At 38.8% G+C, this 22,082-nt stretch overlaps 1 protein-coding gene across 1 annotated transcript in view; it reads right to left on the reverse strand.

The window, feature by feature from the left end:
- The window catches only part of LOC106492516 (regulating synaptic membrane exocytosis protein 1), a 207,654-nt gene that overhangs the window by 157,086 nt on the left and 28,486 nt on the right, over positions 1-22,082 (reverse strand). The window contains exons 4-5 of the mRNA XM_067294112.1: positions 2,764-2,831; positions 1,905-2,015 (exon numbers count right to left, since the gene is read on the reverse strand). Of these exons, the coding sequence (XP_067150213.1) occupies positions 1,905-2,015; positions 2,764-2,831 (179 nt within the window). The remainder of the gene's footprint in view (positions 1-1,904; positions 2,016-2,763; positions 2,832-22,082) is intronic.

Below are 22,082 nucleotides of genomic sequence, written 5' to 3' on the forward strand. Positions count from 1 at the left end.
TGTTACAATATACTAAGTATCTAAAATTGTTGCAAAAAGAGGGTTTCTTGATAAATAATCAAGAACATGTACTTTATGCAAATAGATGGCTGTTTGGCATGTGCATGAGTGTAAACGGCAAGTGCATATCAAACCAAAGGTATGTAAATCCCAAAATGCAATAGGTAGACCAATTAAAAATTAAAAAGATGGAAATTCCTAAACCAGTACACTGGATCCCCCACCACGCTTCAGAAGTACCTATCTCTCTAAGTTTACAAACAACTGAGGGACAAGCACCTAAAAGTCCAGCAGGCAATGCCTAATTTAGGCATTTAAATGAAGTGGGTTGAATGTCACTTATAATGTCTTAATTTGGGGTCACTCAATTAACTGGAACTAGCTTTCCTGAAAAAAAACTGTGGATTTAATACAATCTCAGCTATCTTTTAAAAGGAATTTTGTAAATCTTAGCTTAAATATTGAGTCTTATTGTACATGATTTCTGTTTCTGAGTGGCGGTGTAGATTTAAACACTGACCTTCTAAACATTTCCATATGGATGACACTAATGAATGTGGAATATGAGATGACAGTTACTTGACTGAAATACAAGCAGTAAAGCTAGAAAAGGCAGAACTCCATTAACACACTAGAATTTATAGTATATGCCTTGAAAACAGGTAGCTGAATAAACATATACTTCATAATCAAAATGGTTCAGTTCCTTTGCCATGGATGACTGAAGACATGCACAAAAGGATGAAATATATTCAGATCAATAATTTATCTGTATAACTTTCAATGCTTACTAAAAACAAAATATTTTAAATTTCCTCAGCTAAATGTAAAATTTCTGCATCTTGCTTTATTTGAGTTTAAAGACATATTTATAGCTAACTCTTGAGAGGCAAACACTGCCTGCAAACCTTAATTGCTTCTCAGTGCTTGGCAAGACAGTAGCATGAATTTCATGTTATGTTTACCCAGGTTTATACCTACTTTTTTTCTGCATGCAATATCTGGAATATCTGGAATTCAAGGGATTTAACAGAAAAATAAAGAAATGAAGTGATGACTGTATATTAAGTGTCCCCCTGTGTCCAGCCCATCAAGCATATGAGTTGTTACAGCTTCCAAATACTAATGCTTGTTTCTTTGGCTCAGCCTCAAGCTCTAGGGGTCTGTATTAGGCTCTAGTGGGCTACAGTGGGGCTCTGATTGGACCTAGTTTAATTTTTCAAGTGCTTATAACACTATATATGTAGGAAATAAATGTTGTCTTTACCTGAATATGGGGTAAAGGCTTTTCCTGACCCATATTTTAAGGAAAACACCCTGGAATATTTCCTGCTGAGATTCAAACACCATACTACATTTTCAGTCAAACTTCAGGTGCCACTACCTTCATAGACACAAGTCTGCATCAGCCAGCTGTGGTACAGGCACAGGGGCTGCTGTCACACATATAACCAGGATGGGTAGTACCTTGTCCTTGGGCAAAGCAGCAGCTATCCTAAAGCAGCTGCAGGAACTCATTTAAAACCTGAACACCTATTATATGACAACAAATGTAGAAGATGCAATGCAAACAGGCTTGGAAATAAAGGAATATAGTATTAGGGAGATGCAAGAATGTGGGGGGGAATGAGAAGGTCTAGAGAATTAGGATTGTGTGTCAGAACAGATGAGAAAAGGGAGATGAGCGGTCACTACCTCCCACTCTCTACTCACATCCTAAAGGATCTGTCAATATTGGGCATTACCTCATATTTTGAGGAAATACAGCATGTGCAATAGCATGTGGAATATATTTTTGCCAAATGACAGTATAATTGGAAAGGCCTCTGATTCAGTGTTAGGCTTCTACATATTAGGTCAGTGATAATTTCATTCCTTTACCATGTAACCCCTTTAATACTTACTTTTAGCCCCAGTAATGCACCTGATTCTTTTGGCATGGTTGTTCTCTTGTTAAGAATAACACGTCCAATTAAGCGATCTCCCTCTTTAGAAGGCTGCCACGTTACTGGATGCTATTAAAAAAACAAGCAGTGGAAATAAAAAAAATAACGATCTTCCTGTTTTCGTATGTACATTTATATACAAATACAATTTGTTAAATCACCATGTCATGGTAAACACAAACACCCTTCTGATGTATGATGTATCTGAGCTTTTTATTGTTATATTTGTTGGGTTCTGGCTTTAGTAAACATATAATTAACATGCCCACTGCAAAAACATCTCAACACTAAGTCTGCAGGTAAAATTATAGAGGAGTTCAAAGGTTAATACAATTAAACATTTAAAACATACCTTAGGTAATAAAATTAAACATTTACATTTAATTCCATAGCCCTGAAAAGTGCTTTTATAAATTCTGTCCTTTAAAATAATACATATGTTATTCAGCTCTGCTATATGGGTTCACTATATAATAAAAGTCAATATCCTTTTCCATTCAAAATCAACAGAAAAATTCACTAATCACAGTCGGTGCAGCCTCACACTCACAGCTTCCTTTGTGGTGTGTAACTGGCAAGGTGAAATATGGTAGCAACGTACACACAAGAATTCATTTTATATTAAAACTCAGGTAATTTTTCTAGTATAGATTTTGACAAAAATCTCTTTCTGATTTTGAGTTCCATGATCTTTAAGCCAAGTTTTCATATATTATGAATAGAATAAAGTTCTAATAACAAAATATCAAAGCTGAACTGAAATAATCAGCAAACATTTTAATTCATACATATGAACCTATTTTTCCCTATTTCTTACCGAACTAATAGGGGATGTCTCCCTACTGTGCCACGTGGCAGGATCCAGCCAGTAGTAATCCAAGTCACCTGGAAGAACATGAATGGAAAGAAATGTATAATCTCTCAGACAGAGCAAGGTGTATGAATGATACTTCTGTATGCATTACTTTTAATGTGCAATAGTTTAATCAAGCAAATACAACACTTGCACTATGATTCAAATTAACTTAGACATATCAACTAACTTAGACATATCAACTTGAAAAATATAGACTAAAAACCTAAAAATAAAAATACATAGTAACAAAAGGACCTCTGTTTCTTCATGAATCACACATCCGAATCAGCAGGGTACTCCAGCTCTTCTTCAGTTTGCCCAGTCATCTTCCAGGGATGGATCCCAATATATAGCATTCACACTCTTCCTCCTCCCCCATCTCCATAATAAACACACAGTGACACAGCTAATAATAACACTAGAGAGAATACTTCACAGAATAAGCACTTAGCTACAGTTAAGGACAGACCAGTAAACCACCCTCAAGAAACTACGAATGAGTTGATTAATACTGTGCCAGGGGGCACTGTGCAGAGATGAACAGAAGCTGATAAATAATAACAGAACACAGATTACAGGGTTAAATAGCCACATAAAAAGAGCAAACAGTACAAACAGCAAATACAAGGTTGTAATCTTTCATTTTGCTCGGGACAAACTTTTACAGTTTTTAAACATTGAGACTAAAACCACAAATGAAGGCATCTGGAAGCCCTGGGTGGCTGGGGCCGAGCAGGGCCGAGGTGCAGCTGTGAGGCTGGGACACTGCTGGCAGTGCGGGAACTGAGGGCAGGCAGAGGAAAACTCAGTCTAGCTTCGCTTTACAGCTGTGTTGTTTAACATATTACAGCTGTGGGAGGTCGACTTGATACCAAAAAATGGCCAACTTTCCTGGTTGCTCTCTGGGAGGAGTGCTGTAGAGGAGTGATATAATTGTGTGCTCTAAGAAAGGGAAGAGGAAAGGATCGGAGGAGGAAGAATTGGGCAGTGCAATATGGGCTGCAATTTTATTCAGGGAAGGGAAGGGTGCAGATGGTTTGGGGCAGGACTTAGGAGACACAGGTTAGAAAAGATTCAATAGGAGAGTAAACGTGAGATTGATACCACATGAACAAGACCTAAGCATTTCTGTCCTGTTCAATAAAACATACCTGTGATCTCTGAACCTTGGAATTTTTTATTCCTTTGGGCATTACCACAGTATATGAGTGCAGTGCAGTAGTTGGAAACAACAAGGACAACTCTTCATAACGTTCTCTTGAAATAACAGCAGTACATAAAAGCTTGATCTTAAGTAAGCCAAGTGATACTTGTGAAATTTTTTATGCAAGAAAAGAAATAGTAGACTATTCTGCTATTTAGCTTACAGTATCTTAAAAAAAAGAACCAAATCAAAACCAAAACTTTCACCTGAGAGGAAATACAGCCACCTCTCACTGCTGAGGTCTATATCCATACTGACACCCTTCCGGTAATTTCTCACCCTCACTTTGGTAGAGAGTCTTGGTCATTTGAAATGTCAGCGGAACAGTTTAACAAGACTGTTTCTTGAACTCACAAGTGAGTATTTTCTTTTAAGTCTTTAAATGATGTCCCAGAGTTTAAGTTTCATTATGGAACAACTCTTCATAAGCTTTCTAATGACATTTCTAGAAACTCTTTGCTGATCCCTTAACAGCTACTGGGTAAAAACGTTACTTTCATTAAAGTCAGTGACTTACTACAGATACCCCAACCTTTCACCCTTGATATGTTCTATGGCTTAGGAAAACATATTGTATTTTTAATGTACACTGTAGGCAATAGAACTTCACTATTTTATTTTAGCAAATATATCTCTATAACTATAGTTACATCATTACTCCTACTAGTGCGCAGACAACCAACCGAAGTCCAAACAAAGATGGATTTAGCAAGAAAAAGATACAAATCTATACAAAGGCTCTACCACTTTTATGATGCTGTTTTTCCACAAATATTTAGATGCTGATTATGAAATACAAGTTGTATCACTCTTTATAATTAACAAAATCTTTAATAACTTATCATATACATGATCATATGCATAAGCTATTTTTAAACAGCTTATTATTATCATATGCATAACCACATAAGGCAGTTTGGGGTTGCCTTAGCTACTGCAGTTCTGAAATTTTGAGGGCTTAACTTCATATTAAAGATCTTCCAGTTTTGCTTTCAGTCTAGTTCCTTGCACCTTTCAAGCCTTCAAAATGGCAACACCACCACCACCACCAAATTCATGGAAGCAGACTGCCCATCACAAGTGTCAGCAGTAAGTCGGCTGCAGCACAGCCCTCTCCAACTTTCAGTAATGGACTCAGTGGTCCAGAAGAAAGCAGTTTTCTACATAAAGAGGCCTTCTACATGGGAAACAAAACATGCTTCGCCTCCATGTTTCACAGCTGTTTGCTAGGCCAATGCTGGAGCAGCCTCAGTCATCTCCAACATGCAAAGGTGTGTGCCCTAGTGATCAAAAACATTTCTGCTCCTGTCCCCATTGCTCCCTGTTCTCTTTTCCCTTCTTCCTTCCCCAGCTTCTGCTTCTGTGTCCAAGTCTCCCTGCGGCCCTTCCTCTGTTTTTTTGCATATCCCTGACCACCCAGATCATGCATCTAGCATCCTAACTCAAAAAATTCTTGCCGTAGCAAGATCCCCTCACACATCTTCTGTCCTTGCCCCTACCTGCTAATCTTCCCTCTTCTCCAGCTGCCTACCCTCTGCTCCCTTCCTCCCTGTCCATTTTTTTTCCTATTGTCCTTCTTCTGCCTCCTTCTGCTTCTGGCTGTAAGTTGCATATTTTAATCCCTCCTTCTCCTCATCCCTCTTCATGCTAAACTATGTCCTCACCAGCCCTTCTTCCCCAAACATAAATCTTTACTTTCTTCTGCCCCTACTATCTGTTCTACACTTCCATAAATTTTAAGCCTTTTGCCTGCACCCTGTCTGGCCACTGACATGGTCATTTTGCTCTCTGTTCCCAGAAGCTGAGAGCAGGAATTGCACTGCAAACTTTGCTGGACTGAGAGCAAGCACCGATGATATACTTGGAGTGTATAAATGTAACTATCAAATCAAAACTCTCAACTGAAAGCAGCTGGTCTATATTTTGGAGAATATTTTGAGAGATGCAAAAATGCCCTCATACCATGCCAAGATCCTGCCAAAAGTAAAGATTCTGCTCCAGATAATGAGGGCAGCTACCACAAAGGAACCGGAGAGAAAAAAGAAAAAAAAATCCTGAAAAATAACCAAATTTTTAACTTTCCATTAAAATTCAATATTAGATAGATCACTGGCATGGAAATTTTTGGCTCAATCTAAAATGATAAAAAGAGTTTTACAATGGAAAGTGTCAGGTAACCTACCTCATCTATTAATATAAAATAGAACATACAAATTAAAACATAATGGACAAAATCCACAAATAAGCTGCGCACAACCACATTTTTAAAAAGGCTAATAACACTTAAACTAGTGTCTTGATATCTGCAGTTAAGCACTCTGCTACCACTATAGTTTTAAAAAACATTTATCCTTTATCATTCAATGTCACTGTTGCTTCTCTACCTAATATCTATTTATGTCATTCTTGCACTGCAATATCCCAGAATTCACATAATTTCACTAGTATTAAAGAGGTGCAAAAACCTAAGAGCAGTGTTTCAGAATTTCGTATTTTCTCAAAAAAAAACAACCAAACAAAACTATACACAGAGTGCTCTCTCCCTGGTAAAAATCACTAAAAATAACTAATAAAATAAAAGAAAATTTAAGGCAGTACAGAAAAAAAAATCCTCTTTTCTAATGATTAAATTATCAATTTATAGGCTTGGACTGCTTTTAAACACATCTTAAATAATATCTTAAATTTACAAACATGAAATAATTAACTATAATAGGCTCCTATGAACATAAGATATAGAAACATTGTACCATTATTGTTGTACATTATTGATATATTTATATAAAACATATATAGACGTACCTCAATACTATGTATATGATTAAAAAACAATTGTAGTTATAATTCATGCTTTACTTAGGATTAACGGAGTGAAATAAGTATACACTTATAAAACCCTGTTTCCTGACGGAATAATTCAAAATGTTTATCCTGTCAGCACTGAAATACTTTTCCTATTATCATATCATACTGCTGCTCAATTACTGTACATTGGGACATAACTGATACAATCATACATCTACTTTACAAGGGACAAACGTGTTGAGTATTTCTTGAGAAGTGTTTGGGGGTCTTCAATCTAATTTCAAGATGGGGAATAATAACTCTAACATATTCCTGTTGATTTTTTATCAGCAACATACATGCCTTCAAAATAGAGAGAAAGCAGAATTCACAACACTGAAACGGTGCTCTCTCTAAAACGCTTCATCTTCAACAGTACAACCCATACCACAAGCTAATGCTGTGATTTTGTGTGAAATCCTGCAAAGCTGGTAAGTGCTAGAAATGACAGCCTTGTCTCTGTGGCAAAGCTGAAGCTTTTCTTTGCTTAAACGTGCACAGAATATGAGAAATATTGTTATCCTGTATGACTAGTCCAAAGAATCTTGAATACTGGAGATTAAATGCCCCAAAACGTTTCCCAGAAACCCAGGCGGTATTCAAAGGCCAGGATATTTGGCGAAGAACCCTGTTCTGGTGTTTTGCTCAAACGCAGGTGCACCAGTCTGCAGCAGTTATTTAAGACAACAGGCAGACAGAGCCCACTGGTAAGGCTCACTCTGCCCACGTTAGGCACTTCTTGGGAGCCTAAGATTTAGCTGCTAATTAATGACACAGTTCTACCATGTACCTAGGAAACTTAGACTATTATTTTCAGAGGCTTCACTGAAAATTAAAGTGCAAACCACCTTCCTAAAGGTGGACAGACCAGATCTTTCAACTAGCATGAAGAGCAGACATATATGCGTTTAACTTCATTAATTTAAAGGCGCAAAGACAGCATGCCTTATACAGACAGTAATGCTTATTGAAAACCTGGACTAGTCCTCTGTTACGTCTTCCTCAGATCTCATGCAATGGGATCAGTATTTTATGAATGTTGATGAATTTTCTCAATGTAAAAATCAACAGAAGCCATCTATCAACCCACAGAAAGTTACAACAAGACCACCCTACAAATAGAAAAACTGGAAAATGTCTTTAGGATACTGTTACAGCCATCAAAAACTTTTGCCTGCTATAACACATGTGATAAATCACATCATTAAGACATTAACAGTAAGCTAAGACAGCACTTGTGAGACCAAGAAAAAGAAGAGAAAGTAAAGAAGATAAAGGTCTTTTTATCACTTCAAAAAATAATTAACTGGATAAACAATATATGTTTAAATTATTATAGTCAAGATGCTGGCTAACCACAAAAGGAGAAAACACACAGAATTCCCTGGCTTGACATAGAACCCTCACATCTAAGTGGCAAACAGAGAAGTCAAAAAGCTGCCTATTGCCTATTTATCCAGAAAGTTTCACAAATTGTTCATTTTCTCCTTGATTACAAACCAAATGACTCGATATGCCTACAACTAAGAATTTAAATCCTTGCAGAATGAGGTCTGTGTTTAACTATTCACGCAGGTCAAGGACAGACTAGCTCATGCGGTATTTGGGAAGAATTTCCCACATGAGTATGAAGTTGAGATTTTATTTGTACAGAAAATATATAATTGCCATGGATGTGAGCTCTCTGCACTAATGAAATACTATTTTTTTTTGTTAAGGACACAAATATTAAACTGAGTCAAGTGAAAAGGGAAATCCATTTGACTTCTCATTCAGTTACTACTGCAAAGTTTTTTTATAAGAATGGTGAGCTCTATGCATGCTCACAATTATTTTTAATTTTATTAAGGACTAACATGCGAGTGACTGATTACTAAAGATTTCTTCAATGTATTCTTTTTATCTGGGCATAAGGTAAATTTTCTGTGGACTGGCTAAAAAAAAATAACATGAGTTTCTTATTCAGATATTTATTTATCAATAGTATTCATTTTTTATTATTTGTGTAGTGTGAATTTTTTTGTATTAGGAGTACAGTTTATGCACAAATCCGTGTATAAGGAACTACTGCATTTTCTTCATTATTAAGCAGGTTTCCCAAAAGTTGTAATAGCAAAAGACCGCCCAACACAAAAACAGCTGGACCAATTTGTATGCTTCAAAGGTGGACTTCCTACCTGAATTATCTCAAAGTGTTGTTAGAAGGTATTAGAAAGTACAGATTACAAATCTCACGAATTGAAATTTAAAGCCAAAAATCACTGCCTACCCAGTCAACTAACAACCTGAGGACTTGTGAAGTTTTCTACAGATTTAATCTGGCCACCCTAGAGAAAGTCAAGACACATCACAAAGAAGCTACTCTAAGCTTCCTGAATCTCTAGCGAGTCTTTTGAGAAGTCCTGAGCCAAGGGCTTATTATTCAGGGCGACTGTATTTAGTTTCTTCACTCAAATGTTGTAAGATTTGAAGAGTTCATCAACTGTTTCCAGCTAAAGGTTTACTTCTATCTCAGAGATGGTCTAAGATATTATTCTTAGAATGTGTAAGTCTGGTTGCATGCATGTGAGTGTCTGCACAGATGAGCCATAAAGCCCATAAAGGAATGGGTCTTCAAACCATGTCCTGTAAGATATTCAGAAAGTGTATTTTGAGTGCTAAAGAATATAGAGGGACTTAAAAATGTAAAATACTAAGCAAGGCACATGAACTTTCATTTATTCAAAAAGTTCCTTTAAGAGTTTTATTTGAAACATTTTGCTGAGGATGACAGAAAAGGTGTTCAGTACTACCAAGAACTTCAAATCAACAGACAAACATTTTAATTTATTTCTGATCCTGTATTATCCGAAGATTTAAAAATTTGTTCTCTCAGAACTAGTTCCAAGTCCTGATTTTACTGACTTTGATTACACTCTTGAGCTGGAGCTAATACTATAGATGGATGGATGTAGATCTTATTTTTGAGATTTAGAACTTACTTGAATTAATTTGATTGATTTACTAACTTTATTTAATTCCAATTCAATACTGACACTAACTTTTTTTAAATGCATTATCTGAGTTCCTGTTTAGTATTATTAACCCTATTTTAGCCTTGACATGATCTCTTGATCTTATTTTTGTTTAGTACATAATGAAATTTGTAAAATGAAAAGCAAGTTATTTCTTTCAAAAAGCCTTATGGGCTTATAATTTTGGAGACATGGATACACATCTATCCTTTAGACTAAAAGCCTGAGCAGCTCTTAATAATTCTCCTGGTGTTGTGAAGGAATCCAAGTATTGCCAAGTTTGCCATGCTACACTTCAGACTAACAGAATTTTTCCTTCCTGTGTTTTTTTTGGTTTGGTTTGATTCCCTTTGAGAGAGAGGTGGTAAAAGGTATTTTAAAAAGCCCACATAGGCAAAATAGTTTTCAACTGTTTGCTTTTTCCTGTGGAGATTTAAAAATGGTTGAATAAGTGTTAACTGTGAAAGAAGGTAATATTTTCAGTTAGGTCTCTTTTGGTATTTAATTCAATTTATTTAATTTTGGTATTATAATTCAATATCCAAACAGAAAATAAATTCCCCTCAAACTCTAGGGTGTTTCATATACATTGCCAGTAGGTCAGAATTTTAACAAGGAGACGTGCATGAGAAAAGCTGTAACGCTGTGACACCGCAGCCCAGGCCTTGCGAGTCCCGGGGATGAGATCCCGGAGAGGCGCCAGTGCCCTGGAAGCCCCTGCTGCAGAGAAGGAGAGGCGGCTGAAATGGGCCAGGCCCAGAGAGACTTATTTGCACATACATTTTCTCCTGGTGTGGGGAAGGGGGAAAGACAGAGGAGGTAACAAGCAGTGGTTATAAACATGCTGACTGGAGCAATGCAATTGGGACCAGGGCTTCATGTTGTCCACACGGGACCACAGGAAGGGAAGGGAGAAAGACAATGAGCCATTCTGTTGATCATCTAATACAATACACACACACACAGACATGCAGACACACACAAATAAGCCATTCAAGAAATAAACAAGAAAATTACATTTAATAATCAAAGTTAGGATTTACTTATTATGAAAACTTGGGGAGATCATTAATCTCAAATATTATTACAAAAGAGAAAGTTTGAGGAGAAAAAAAGAAGCCTTGCTTGTCCTGAGCTTCAAGATTGATTACTAAAGAGAAATACACTTCAGCATTATTATGATGGGATCTACTCCAGAGCACCAAATGATGAAGATGTGCTTGGTGAGGTTTTTGGTGAGTATTTGGCAGACTGCTCCACAGCACTGCATTTGACAGTAATGAGAGATTTTAAACATATTCCTTTCTCTTCTTCAGAAGGGAATACTGCAGGACAAAAGTCTTGGAGTGCATAGTGAGCAATCACAGATACAAAGAAAGCAATCGGAAAAGAACTTTTTGAGCTTTGCTTCCAACCAGTGGAGAGGAAACAGTTAAGGGTATGAAAGTGAAGCTTTATGATCCTTAAATAGGGAAGGAGGATGAGCATAGAATTAAAAAACAAAAAAATCTTTAGAATTAAAAAAAAAAACCTCAGAGAAAATAATGAAGCAGATATGATCACAGAATCACAGAACAGTTGAGGTTGGAAGGGACCTCTGGAGATCACGTAGTCCAAACCCCCTGCTCAAGCAGGGTCACCCAGAGCACATTGCACAGGATTGCATCCAGGCGGGTTTTGAATATCCAGAGAAGGAGACTCCACAACCTCTCTGGGCAACCTGTGCCAGTGCTCTGTCACCCTCACAGGAAAGAAGTTTTTCCTCATATTCAGACGGAACTTCCTGTGTTTCAGTTTGTGCCCGTTGCCTCGCATCCTGTCGCTGGGCACCACTGAAAATAGTCCAGCCCCATCCTCTTGAAACTCTCCTTTTAGATATTTATACACATTGATAAGATCCCCTCTCAGTCTTCTCCAGGCTGAAGAGTCCCAGCTCTCTCAGTCTTTCCTCATAGGAGAGATGCTCCAGTCCCCTGATCATCTTCATAGCCCTTCACTGGACTCACGCCAGTAGTGCCACATCCCTCTTGTACTGGGGAGCCCAGAACTGGACGCAGTACTCCAGATGTGGCCTCACCAGGGCTGAGTAGAGGGGGAGGATCACCTCCCTCGACCTGCTGGCAACACTCTTCCTAATGCACCCCAGGATACCATTGGCCTTCTTGGCCACAAGGACGCATTGCTGCCTCATGGCTAATTTGGTGTCCACCAGCACTCCCAGGTCCTTCTCTGCAAAGCTGCTTTCCAGCAGGTCAACCCCCAACCTGTACTGGTGCATGGGGTTATTCCTCCCTAGGTGCAGGACCCTGCACTTCCCTCTGTTGAACTTCATGAGGTTCCTCTCCGCCCACCTCTCCAGCCTGTCCAGGTCTCTCTGAATGGCAGCACAGCCTTCTGGGGTATCAGCCACTCCTCCCAGTTTTGTATCCTCAGCAAACTTGCTGAGGGTGCACTCTCCCTTCACCCAGGGACACCGCAAGAAGTTGAACAGGGCTGGACCCAGTACTGACCCCTGGGGGACACCACTAGCTACAGGCCTCCAACTAGACTCTGCGCCGCTGATCACAACCCCCTGAGCTCTGCCATTCAACCAGTTCTCAAGCCACCTCACTGTCCACTCATCCAGCCCACACTTCCTGAGCTTGTCTATGAGGATGTTATGGGAGACAGTGTCGAAAGCCTTGCTGAAGTCTAGGTAGACAACATCCACTGCTCTCCCCTCATCTACCCAGCCAGTCATTCCATCAGAGAAGGCTATCAGATTGGTTAAGCATGATTTCCCCTTGGGGAAGCCATGCTGACTACTCCTGATCACCTTCTTTTCCTCCACATGCTTGGAGATGGCCTCCAGGATGAGCTGCTCCATCACCTTTCCAGGGATGCAGGTGAGGCTGACTGGCCTGTAGTTTCCCGGGTCCTCCTTCTTGCCCTTTTGGAAGACTGGGGTGACATTTGCTTTCTTCCAGTCCTCAGGCACCTCTCCGGTTCTCCATGACCTTTCAAAGATGATGGAGAGTGGCCTAGCAATAACATCCACCAGCTCCCTCAGCACTCGTGGGTGCATCCCATCGGGGCCCATGGATTTGTGGGTGTCAGGTTTGCCTAAATGATCTCTAACCTGATCCTCCTCGACCAAGGGAAAGTCTCCGTTTCTCCAGACTTTCTCTCTTGTCTCCAGGGTCTGGGATTCCTGGGGGCTGGCCTCAGCTGTAAAGACTGAAGCAAAGAAGGCATTCAGTAACTCTGCCTTCTCTGTATCCTTCATCACCAGGGCACCCACCCCATTCAGCAGTGGACCCACACTTTCCCTAGTCTTCCTTTTGCTATTGATGCATTTCAAGAAGCCCTTCTTGTTGTCCTTGACATCTCTTGCCAGATTTAATTCCAAACGGGCCTTAGCCTTTCTTGTCGCATCCCTGCATACTCTGACAACATTCCTATATGATAGCAAAAGAACTCCAGGAATTATGGATGTTCTTCTAAAAAACAATACTATGGTCAGCAGCATAACCAGTCCAATACAAAGGAAGAAGTACAGTAAACGACTGACTAACCAAGTCATGAGTCTTTCATTTTCTAGAAGATGTACAAACCATGGAATGTTATTTGTAAGCAAATAACTTATGATGTTTGTGATAGAGTCCATTAAGCATGCAGGACAAAATCAGAAAGGTCAACATACAAAGTAAATGTAAACATCAAGGGATGCAAAGATGATCAAGAAATCATTCTGCAAGAAGACTATGGAACAGTTAAACAACAGCCGTTTGGTTCTATCAGCAAATGATACCAAGCAGGCTATGATTATCTGCCTTTTTTTTATTTTAAATTACAGTTCTCATAAAAAGAAACTTGACTAAAATCTCAGCAACAAGTTAACAACGTCTGTAGCAAAAAGATTAGATCTTCTGCCAAAACAGGAAAAGACGAGGTCAGACTATCTAAATAAGTTATACACTGGGCTAATTCACTTCACCCTGGAGTACTTACAGACCTGTCTGAAACTATCCCATTGCCAGGAACAATTATTTCTGAGAATCAGTGGAGTATGGATGAAGTTCCACAAAACTGGAGAAGGGCAAACACTGTACCTATTTTTTAAAGAGAGGGAGAGAAAGCAGGGCTAGAAATTATAGACCAGTCAGCTTAGTATCAATTCCTGGAAAAATACTAAAAAGAAAAAGAAGCACCTACAAGACATTAAAAAAAGAAGTCACATTTAAAGTCAAATTGTCAGTAACAAATCAACATGATTTCATTTCCTACCGCTTCAATAAGATTGTTGATAGGGAAAAAACAGCAGATGCCATAAACCTTCAGTTGAATAGGGTTTTTTTCATAAGCATGCCATGTTAGAGTCACACCACAGAAACTGTTTAAATAAAACTACTATAAGGTGGAAAACTGTTTAAAAAAGCATGCAAGTCATCATAAAAACCAAAGGATGTATTAAGTGGGATCGTCAATATTTGTCTTGGATATAGTAATAGTAAACACTGGCATTAACATTCTAGACAATAAAACAGAAAGCATGCATATTAAATTTGTAGGTGACCCCATCCCAAGCAGGGAGGTAGGAACTGCTAGTCTTAGGAGGGCAGGACTGAAATTCAAATCTACCCTCACAAACTGGAAAAATGAAGTGGAAAGAAGAGGATACAGTTCAGAGTGGACAAGTAAAAAGCTCCACACTTAGACCAGAACAAACAAGTGTAGAAACAGGGAAAGGAAGTCAACCAGGTAAGGAGTAGCTACGCAAAAAAGATCAGGTGGATTTAGCAGACCACAGCAGCAATAGGAGAGGACAGCAGGCAAGTCTGGCAGCTGTCTGTAAACCATTACCCTTGCACTTGAGAAGCCAGCAGGGTTGGCCACAGGCCAGGCTCAGTGCCTTGCCTACCCACTTACCTGCTAAATACCTCCTCAGATCACATTGGTGGGGACCTTGAGGTTTTTTGCTGTCGCTGTCTGGGGAGGAAGGGGGGGGCGCTTTAGTCTGCATCATGGTTTGTCTTCTGGGCACCTTGCACCCACCTAGCTCCCTAACATGACAGTGACCTTGCTGACAGCTTGGTCTCTCAGGTTCTCTCCTTATAGCACACAGTTTAATTTTCAGAGCTGAATGTTTGGCTTAACTGAAGTGTAGCTGTGAAGGAAGGATATGAATGAGATAAATTTAATGGCCAGTGAGATATAGAAGGTCTGATCTAATAGTCCTTTCTAATTCTAAAGTCTTTTACACAATAAAGTCAAACACTCTCAACAGAGAACAAGACTGGACCAGTGAATGTTGGGCTAGTGTGCTTTTAAAATATGTTTTAGCTCTTCTAAATCCACACTGTTCCAAAGGCTGGAGATGTCCCCAGTGTAACAGCAGCATCCTGGTGCTGCTGTATGCTATGCCTGCAGCACAGCCTTGAATCTCCACAATGCTGTCACAGCTCTGCACTTTTCAATCCCAACTCTACTTCACATATTTATCCAAGTTTGCAAGAGGTCTTTGGAAGGCAGTTTAGAGCTGTCTACCACATTGAGTACCCTGAAGAAGAAATAGGGTTTCACCTTCTTTACGTGGTTCCACACAACTTACTAAGTGTGAGAGTCAGTGCAAGGCTTTGATCTTAACCAAAGACTTTCTCCAGTCTTGTCCTTTAAATTCTGTTCATGGCTAAGGCTGAACCTTGTCTCTTCAACCTTAGCAGCATCTTTCTTTATTAATATTCCCACCTTTCTGTTTTCTTCTCTCTGTTCTGATTGACATTCAACCCCATTTTCTCTAACGCATCTCTCCAGATTCTGCCCTCAGTATACTCTTCTGCTCTTCTGCTATAAGAAAAGAATTTCACACGCAGATTTTTTCAAGTGTGTAACTAACAGAACTATAAACTTAGAGAAGGTAAACCATCTTCCATGACTTTTGCCATCATACAACCTTTAGGATTCATTCTTTTAGTGAAAAAGTTACTTTTCAAAATGGACTTTTACAAGCAGCATTACCAGCTATGTAGATAAAAGATTTTAAAGCTTTTTGTTATTCTCAACACTGCATAATCCCCAAGGAACTTTGCAATCATCAGTCCTTCCTCTTACTTCCCCCTATGATCCTTAGTGATTTAGCTGACAGCCTTATTCTGAGTTTGGGGTTTGGACTTTTTTTGTCCTGAGGAGAGGCCTGATGTCCTTCACTGGGTCAGAATGTGCAATGCATCACATGGTGATGCAGAGGCAATATACAAAATAATTGTAACTGTACGGTTATTTATTATAACATTATATTATTATTATAACCACAACTGTATATTATGCTAAACAAATGTATTCTTGTTTTATGTACATGTTTTCTGTAATATTTTTTCAAAAATAATATACAAAATGAAAGTAGCAGAAGCATATTCCATTCTGAATTTGTTAAGGGTATTAAATCTACTAACCAGAGCACAATTCAGGGGATTCAAGGGATGCAGGACATATCAATTATCTTCTCCCAAACAAATCAGCTAAAAATAATTTACCTGAATAATTATTATTTTCCTGAAGGAAATTTCTAAATTCTTTATCTATAATTTCTACAACATGCAAAATATTTTTAAGGCAATCAGAATGTCATTACTTTTAAGAACCGCATTTACATTTTGATGTACGCTTTCAAAATATACCTTTGTGTTTGAAAACACACCACATAACATCACTAATGTTTCAAATTATATCTGACATATGAGCTTTCTAAATATCAACATAACTGAAACAGAGACTTACAAGTAAAATGGTTCCTTACTCCCTGCTTAAGCTGAACATTTGTTACAGTTAATATTTTACATTCAGAGGACCCAACATCTCCACTCAAACTGTACAGTTAAATAAATCTGTCCATTTTAAATATATATCTAAAAGCTCAACACCATAAAGCCACTTGTTTACCTGTCCCTGAATGCAACGTATGGAGCAGAAACTGAAGAAACCCAGCAAACATAGCAGCATCAGCAACAGAGTGGTTAAAAAAGCACAACTGGCATCTAGTACATTGCTGAATTCCAGCCCACAACTGTAGCAAAACCGTAAGGCAATCCAAAATCCGCTTCTGTATGAAGGAGATATAACCGAAAAAGTCCCTAAGGTCCTTGCGTCCTGATCGTAAGCCAAATTATTCTGCAGCCTCAAATATTCTACATTGGTGACACCAAACAGGGCTACGAGAGCTCTTGTCATCAAAACAAATCTCTGCAGTGTCGTGCAAGCATCGATTACTGCATCGGTTCATACATGCTCACTGCAATGCTAAGGAGTTTCAGTCTCTAGGAGCAGCTAACGATTTTAGGAATCCAGATCTAACAGTCCTCAGGAAAGAAGACAAAAATTGCTGCTTCCTCTCTGGATAGAATATGAAAGGAGTTTCTTAGCTTTTGAAAGCTCATAATATGCACAGGCTCAGATACCTGAGCAATCAATACCACTGCTGCAGTTATTATTTGTATGCAGCAGTGCTACACTGAATAAGTTTTAATAAACTGCATAAACACACCAATCATGTAAAGCAAATGTGTCTGTTACAAGTTACATACAACTTCTCAAGCAGTAGATTTGCTTCTAATGTACTGAAAATATAATGGTCCACAAACTAATTTGTTATTTCTTACAAATTATGGGATGATTTAACACTTTTCTTACATAATATATGTGTGCATGAAAATATCACTTTGTATAAGAAACATATATTCTAAATAAAAGAGAAAAACAGAATATGTATACCATTAGATTTGGGAAAGTCAGATGATTAGAGAATTACATCTAATCATATTTGCTGAAGAATTTAATTTAATCATTTCCAAACCCTAGAACAATAAAATATTTATCAGAAACAGTTTTGTTTTCCACTGTGAAAATATGTCTCTCTGCAGTATATTTAGATACTGTAGGACTTTGGAAATAAAAAAGAACCTGAAACTAAAATGAGAGAAAGCAGAATATAAGAACAAAAAAGTATGATGAACTAACCTGTTTAAATTTCCATCCAAAGAAAAACAAATAAGGGATGAAAAAGAAACGATTAAGCTAAGAAGAGTTTAGAATTCTTTCATCTTTAATAATCTATAGACCTATCAGTAATAATGAAAATATATTTTTAAATCAAGTAGCTTCCTTGTAATTCTTAGTCACATGATCAAAAACAAGGTACTGAATATTGCCTTTCATACACCGTCTCACCTGTCAAACAGTCAACAGCAAAAGCCATGGCTGACATCTCAGCTCATTGCTGACTTTCAGTGTCATCAGTAGCATAGCAGAAAGACAACATAACCGACTGCATCCTCATTTTTCCCTGAATATGTCCTTGTTAGTAGATGAACATTTGAAGGAGGAAGATGTCCAGCTTTGACATACTCCAGCAGAAGGAGAAGATGATCTAGACATCTACTGACTAGCGAACACAGGCTGGGATTTCTACTAAAGCTGGAGAACATATCTTGCAAAGGCAACAAAAAAAGACTAGGCACAGTGTCTGCACCCTTTCGCCCACTGGCCCTTCTGCACTTCTAGCTGTTCTGTCCTACAAGGGCTGGCATCAAGGACTTTGCTTCCTTTTCAAAAGAACATATTTTGCCTGGATTCTCAAGTCTTCTCCTCCCCTCACAGCCAGTACTAAACATGCAAGGGAATTTTGCCATGACCCAACTCAACAGATAAAACATATTTTGTCCCTAAATTTTCTCAGCTTTTAGAAGAGGTTTTAAAATGTTCCTGTCATTCCCATATCATGCATGTGTTTGTGGAAAAAAAAAAAAAAACCTGCTTTTCCAAAATATTCATTATTTCATTTAGAAAGGCGGTTTGTGCCCTGTGCTGTTGCTGAAGCACTCACTGCTTCACATTCCCCTATGTGCCAGATATGCGTAACCTCTCTGTGCTCCTCCATCCCAACCTCAGGCAGTCCTCGCGACACCAATTCTACCCGTCACTATCTCTAGCCATCAGATCTGTCTGCTTCCTAAGTAGCCGTGTCTAACAGTGTCAGCATTAGATGATAGATATGCCTCCTAGTATTTGGGGAAAAAAAGGGAAGAGAGGAGCAACGAACAGTGTCCTGAGGTCAGAAAAGGCCCTCTGCAGAAAGGATAGTGTAGCCACCAGCTACAGTGTGTGCTGTACACCGCCAAGGATGGCTTTCATGCCTCCCAGCCACACTCAAAGCCTTTCTCAGTCCCCCAAAGTCACATCTGACACTTCGGGAAAAACACTGATAGTATATTTTACTGCCAATGTCCTCCGAGGTTAATATGAGATGATATAAATGATGTATCTCACATCCACTATACTGTGCATCTGAGGCTCAGACTTGACTATCATATCTTAGCTTCTTCATAATCTTCCTGCTAATAACTGTTTTAAATCTTAATCCATGTATGACACCTCTGTAATTATAAAACTTTCGAAGATCAATACAAAAGAACAAAAGACTGGACAATCTTACACAGATATCCAGCTCTACCAGTTGTCAAGTTTTAAGAGGTCTAGTTCCAATCATTAAATGTACTATTAAATGTACAATTTAAATATACTACTAAATGTACTCCAATCATTAAATTCACTTTTACATCTGGGTGAAATGCAGCTTTCCTCTCAACCAAAATGTTTACACTACTTTTTGATGAAAGAAAAAGGCCAGAGAATGGTCCCAAGCATTAATTTAATAATACAGAAACAGGAATTCAAGGATTAAGAACACGTTTTAAGTGGAAGTTTTAGGAAACGAGAGAAACAAGAGAAAGGATCCATCTTATGGTCTCTGAACCTCAAACCCAAGTTACAACAGAGTAGACATTCTAATATAATTACAGGGGTATTAGATATAATATTAGGTATTGTTTGCAACATAATCATATTGTTGCCTTGTCTGACCCACCTCAGAAACTGAAGAAAGAACATTTACAGAAGTTGTTCCTTGTGACAGCATAAAAATGATTGTTAATGTAATTTTAAGTGTCTGACTACAGTAATTATAGAAAAACAACCTAAAGCACTGCAAATTCAAATTAACACTTAAGAACAATAAAAGGTGCTGCAGATCTACTAGGCTTTTTTAGAGCATTCTCATTTAAGAAGATAGGGAGCTTCTTCCTCTTCCTTGTTTTTCGTTTGGTTTTTGTTTGTTTGTTTGTTTTTTAAAGGGGGAAGCAGATAATCCAAGGAAAACTATGCAATGAGGTGATGTGGAGTGGAGCTAACACAGCTTTCAGTTGTTTGTTCTGAGACTAAAGACTGACTATTTTGGCTGTGATTACTCAAAATCAAATGCTTGTTTGTGCAATAAAATTTCTAAAATCAGAAAAAAAAATTGAAAACAGTATAGTGTGAATTAACTGAGGAGGCCAGTGCTTTCTCTGCTTCCTTTCTTGAGAAATCTCTGAGCATGTTATTAAGTGATTTCATGTACTATTCAGCAGAACTGTCTGAAACATCTCTAGAGATGAAAATCCTCAAGAACATTAAGATAGAGATGATTCAGTATCAAAGGAGAAAGCTGGAATAACCTAAATTTGAACCCTGGCAGTTTAACTGACTATATAGTCATCTTGCGTACTACATAGATCTTGATTAAATGTGTGGGGACTGGTACCTTCCAAAATAAGATACGGTTGCCCATTAGATTCCTAACTGCGTGTAGTAAGTTGTAGCAAGAGTTTTCAGGATTTAAGCATTCCTTCCCAAAACAGAAAAGGAATTATACTCCATCAGTGCAATTTGTCATTCCACCAGTGATGAATTTCCCAGATTCAGAAGATGCTACAGTAATGGTGCTCAATGCAGAAAATAGGAAGATACTTTTTCATACAGAAAAACAGAATAATTCAGGTTGAAATCAACATCTGGAGATCACACAGCCCAACTCCCAGCTCAAAGTAGGACCAACTTCAAAGTTAGGTCCAACTTCAAGACTAGATCAGGTTGCTCAGGACCCTGTCCAACTGAGTTTTGGTATCCCCTAGGATGGAGAGTTCACAATCTCTCCGGGCAACATGTTCCTCTCATTCTTTTCCTGTGCACTTCTAAGAGTCTGGCTTTAGTTTCTCTACACTCTCCAGTTAGGCACTTGAAGACAGAAAATAGATCCCACATGAGACTCCTCTTCTTAAAGCTGAATAAACCCAGACTCATCAGCCCCCCCCAGTATCTGCTCACCTTCCACTGAACTTGCTAGATTCCAGCCTGTCAATGTCTTCCTTACACTGGGGAGCCCAAAACTGCAAACAGTACTCAAGATGTGGTCTCATGAGTGCCAAAAAGAGGGAAAGAACCACTTCACTTGACCTGCTGGGTACATTCTTGCTAGTACAGCCCATGATGTGATCAGCCTTCTTGGCAGAAAAGGCACACTTCTGACTGATGTTCAACTTGTCACCCACCAGGATCGTCAGCTGCGTTCCAGCCAGTTGGACCCCAGCCCGCATTGGTGCATGGCCTTATTTCACCAGATGGAGGACTTTGTTTTTGCCTTCATTGAACTTCATGAAGTTCTTGTCAGCCCATTTCCCCAGCCTGTTGAGATCCCTCTGGTGGCCTATCCTCCACTGCATTGATCACTCCCTCCAGTTTGGTGTCCTCTGTGAACTTGCTGAGGGTGCATTCTGCCCATTGTCCAGCATATTCACGATGACTGGAAAAAGACAAATGTCACACCTGTCTTCAAGAAGGGCAAGAAAAAGAATCTGAGAAACTATGGGCTGAGCAGCCTAACCCCCTCCCAGGGAAGGTTATGTAGCAAATCCTTCTCAAAGTCAGGTCTGAGCCCAGGAAGGACAAGAGGGTGACTAGGAACCTCCAGCATGGCTTTACCAAGGCCAAATCATGCCTGACCAACCTGATTTCTTTCTGTGGTGAGATAACTGGATTTGTAGACAAGGAGAGAGCAGTGGATGTTGTTTAATTTGACTGCAGCAAGTCTTTCAACAGTGTCTCCCATAATATCTTTGTAGCCAAATCAGAGAGAGATGGATTGATGAGTGCTCTACAAGGTGGGTGGAAAACTGGCTGAACCACTTCACTTAAGGAGTAATGGTCATAGGTTTGAAGTTCAGCTTGCAACCATATGTTAGACACCGGAGACATATGTTAGAAGAATTAGTAGCAAGTATCAGAACAAAGATTAGTGGGGAGGAATCAAGTCATTCCTTTGCTTAGATAGTTGTCTTTCAGACCATGAAATGCTCTCTTGGGATTATAAC

Source organism: Apteryx mantelli, chromosome 3 (genome assembly GCF_036417845.1).
Source record: "Apteryx mantelli isolate bAptMan1 chromosome 3, bAptMan1.hap1, whole genome shotgun sequence".
In the NCBI taxonomy this organism is placed as follows: domain Eukaryota; kingdom Metazoa; phylum Chordata; class Aves; order Apterygiformes; family Apterygidae; genus Apteryx; species Apteryx mantelli.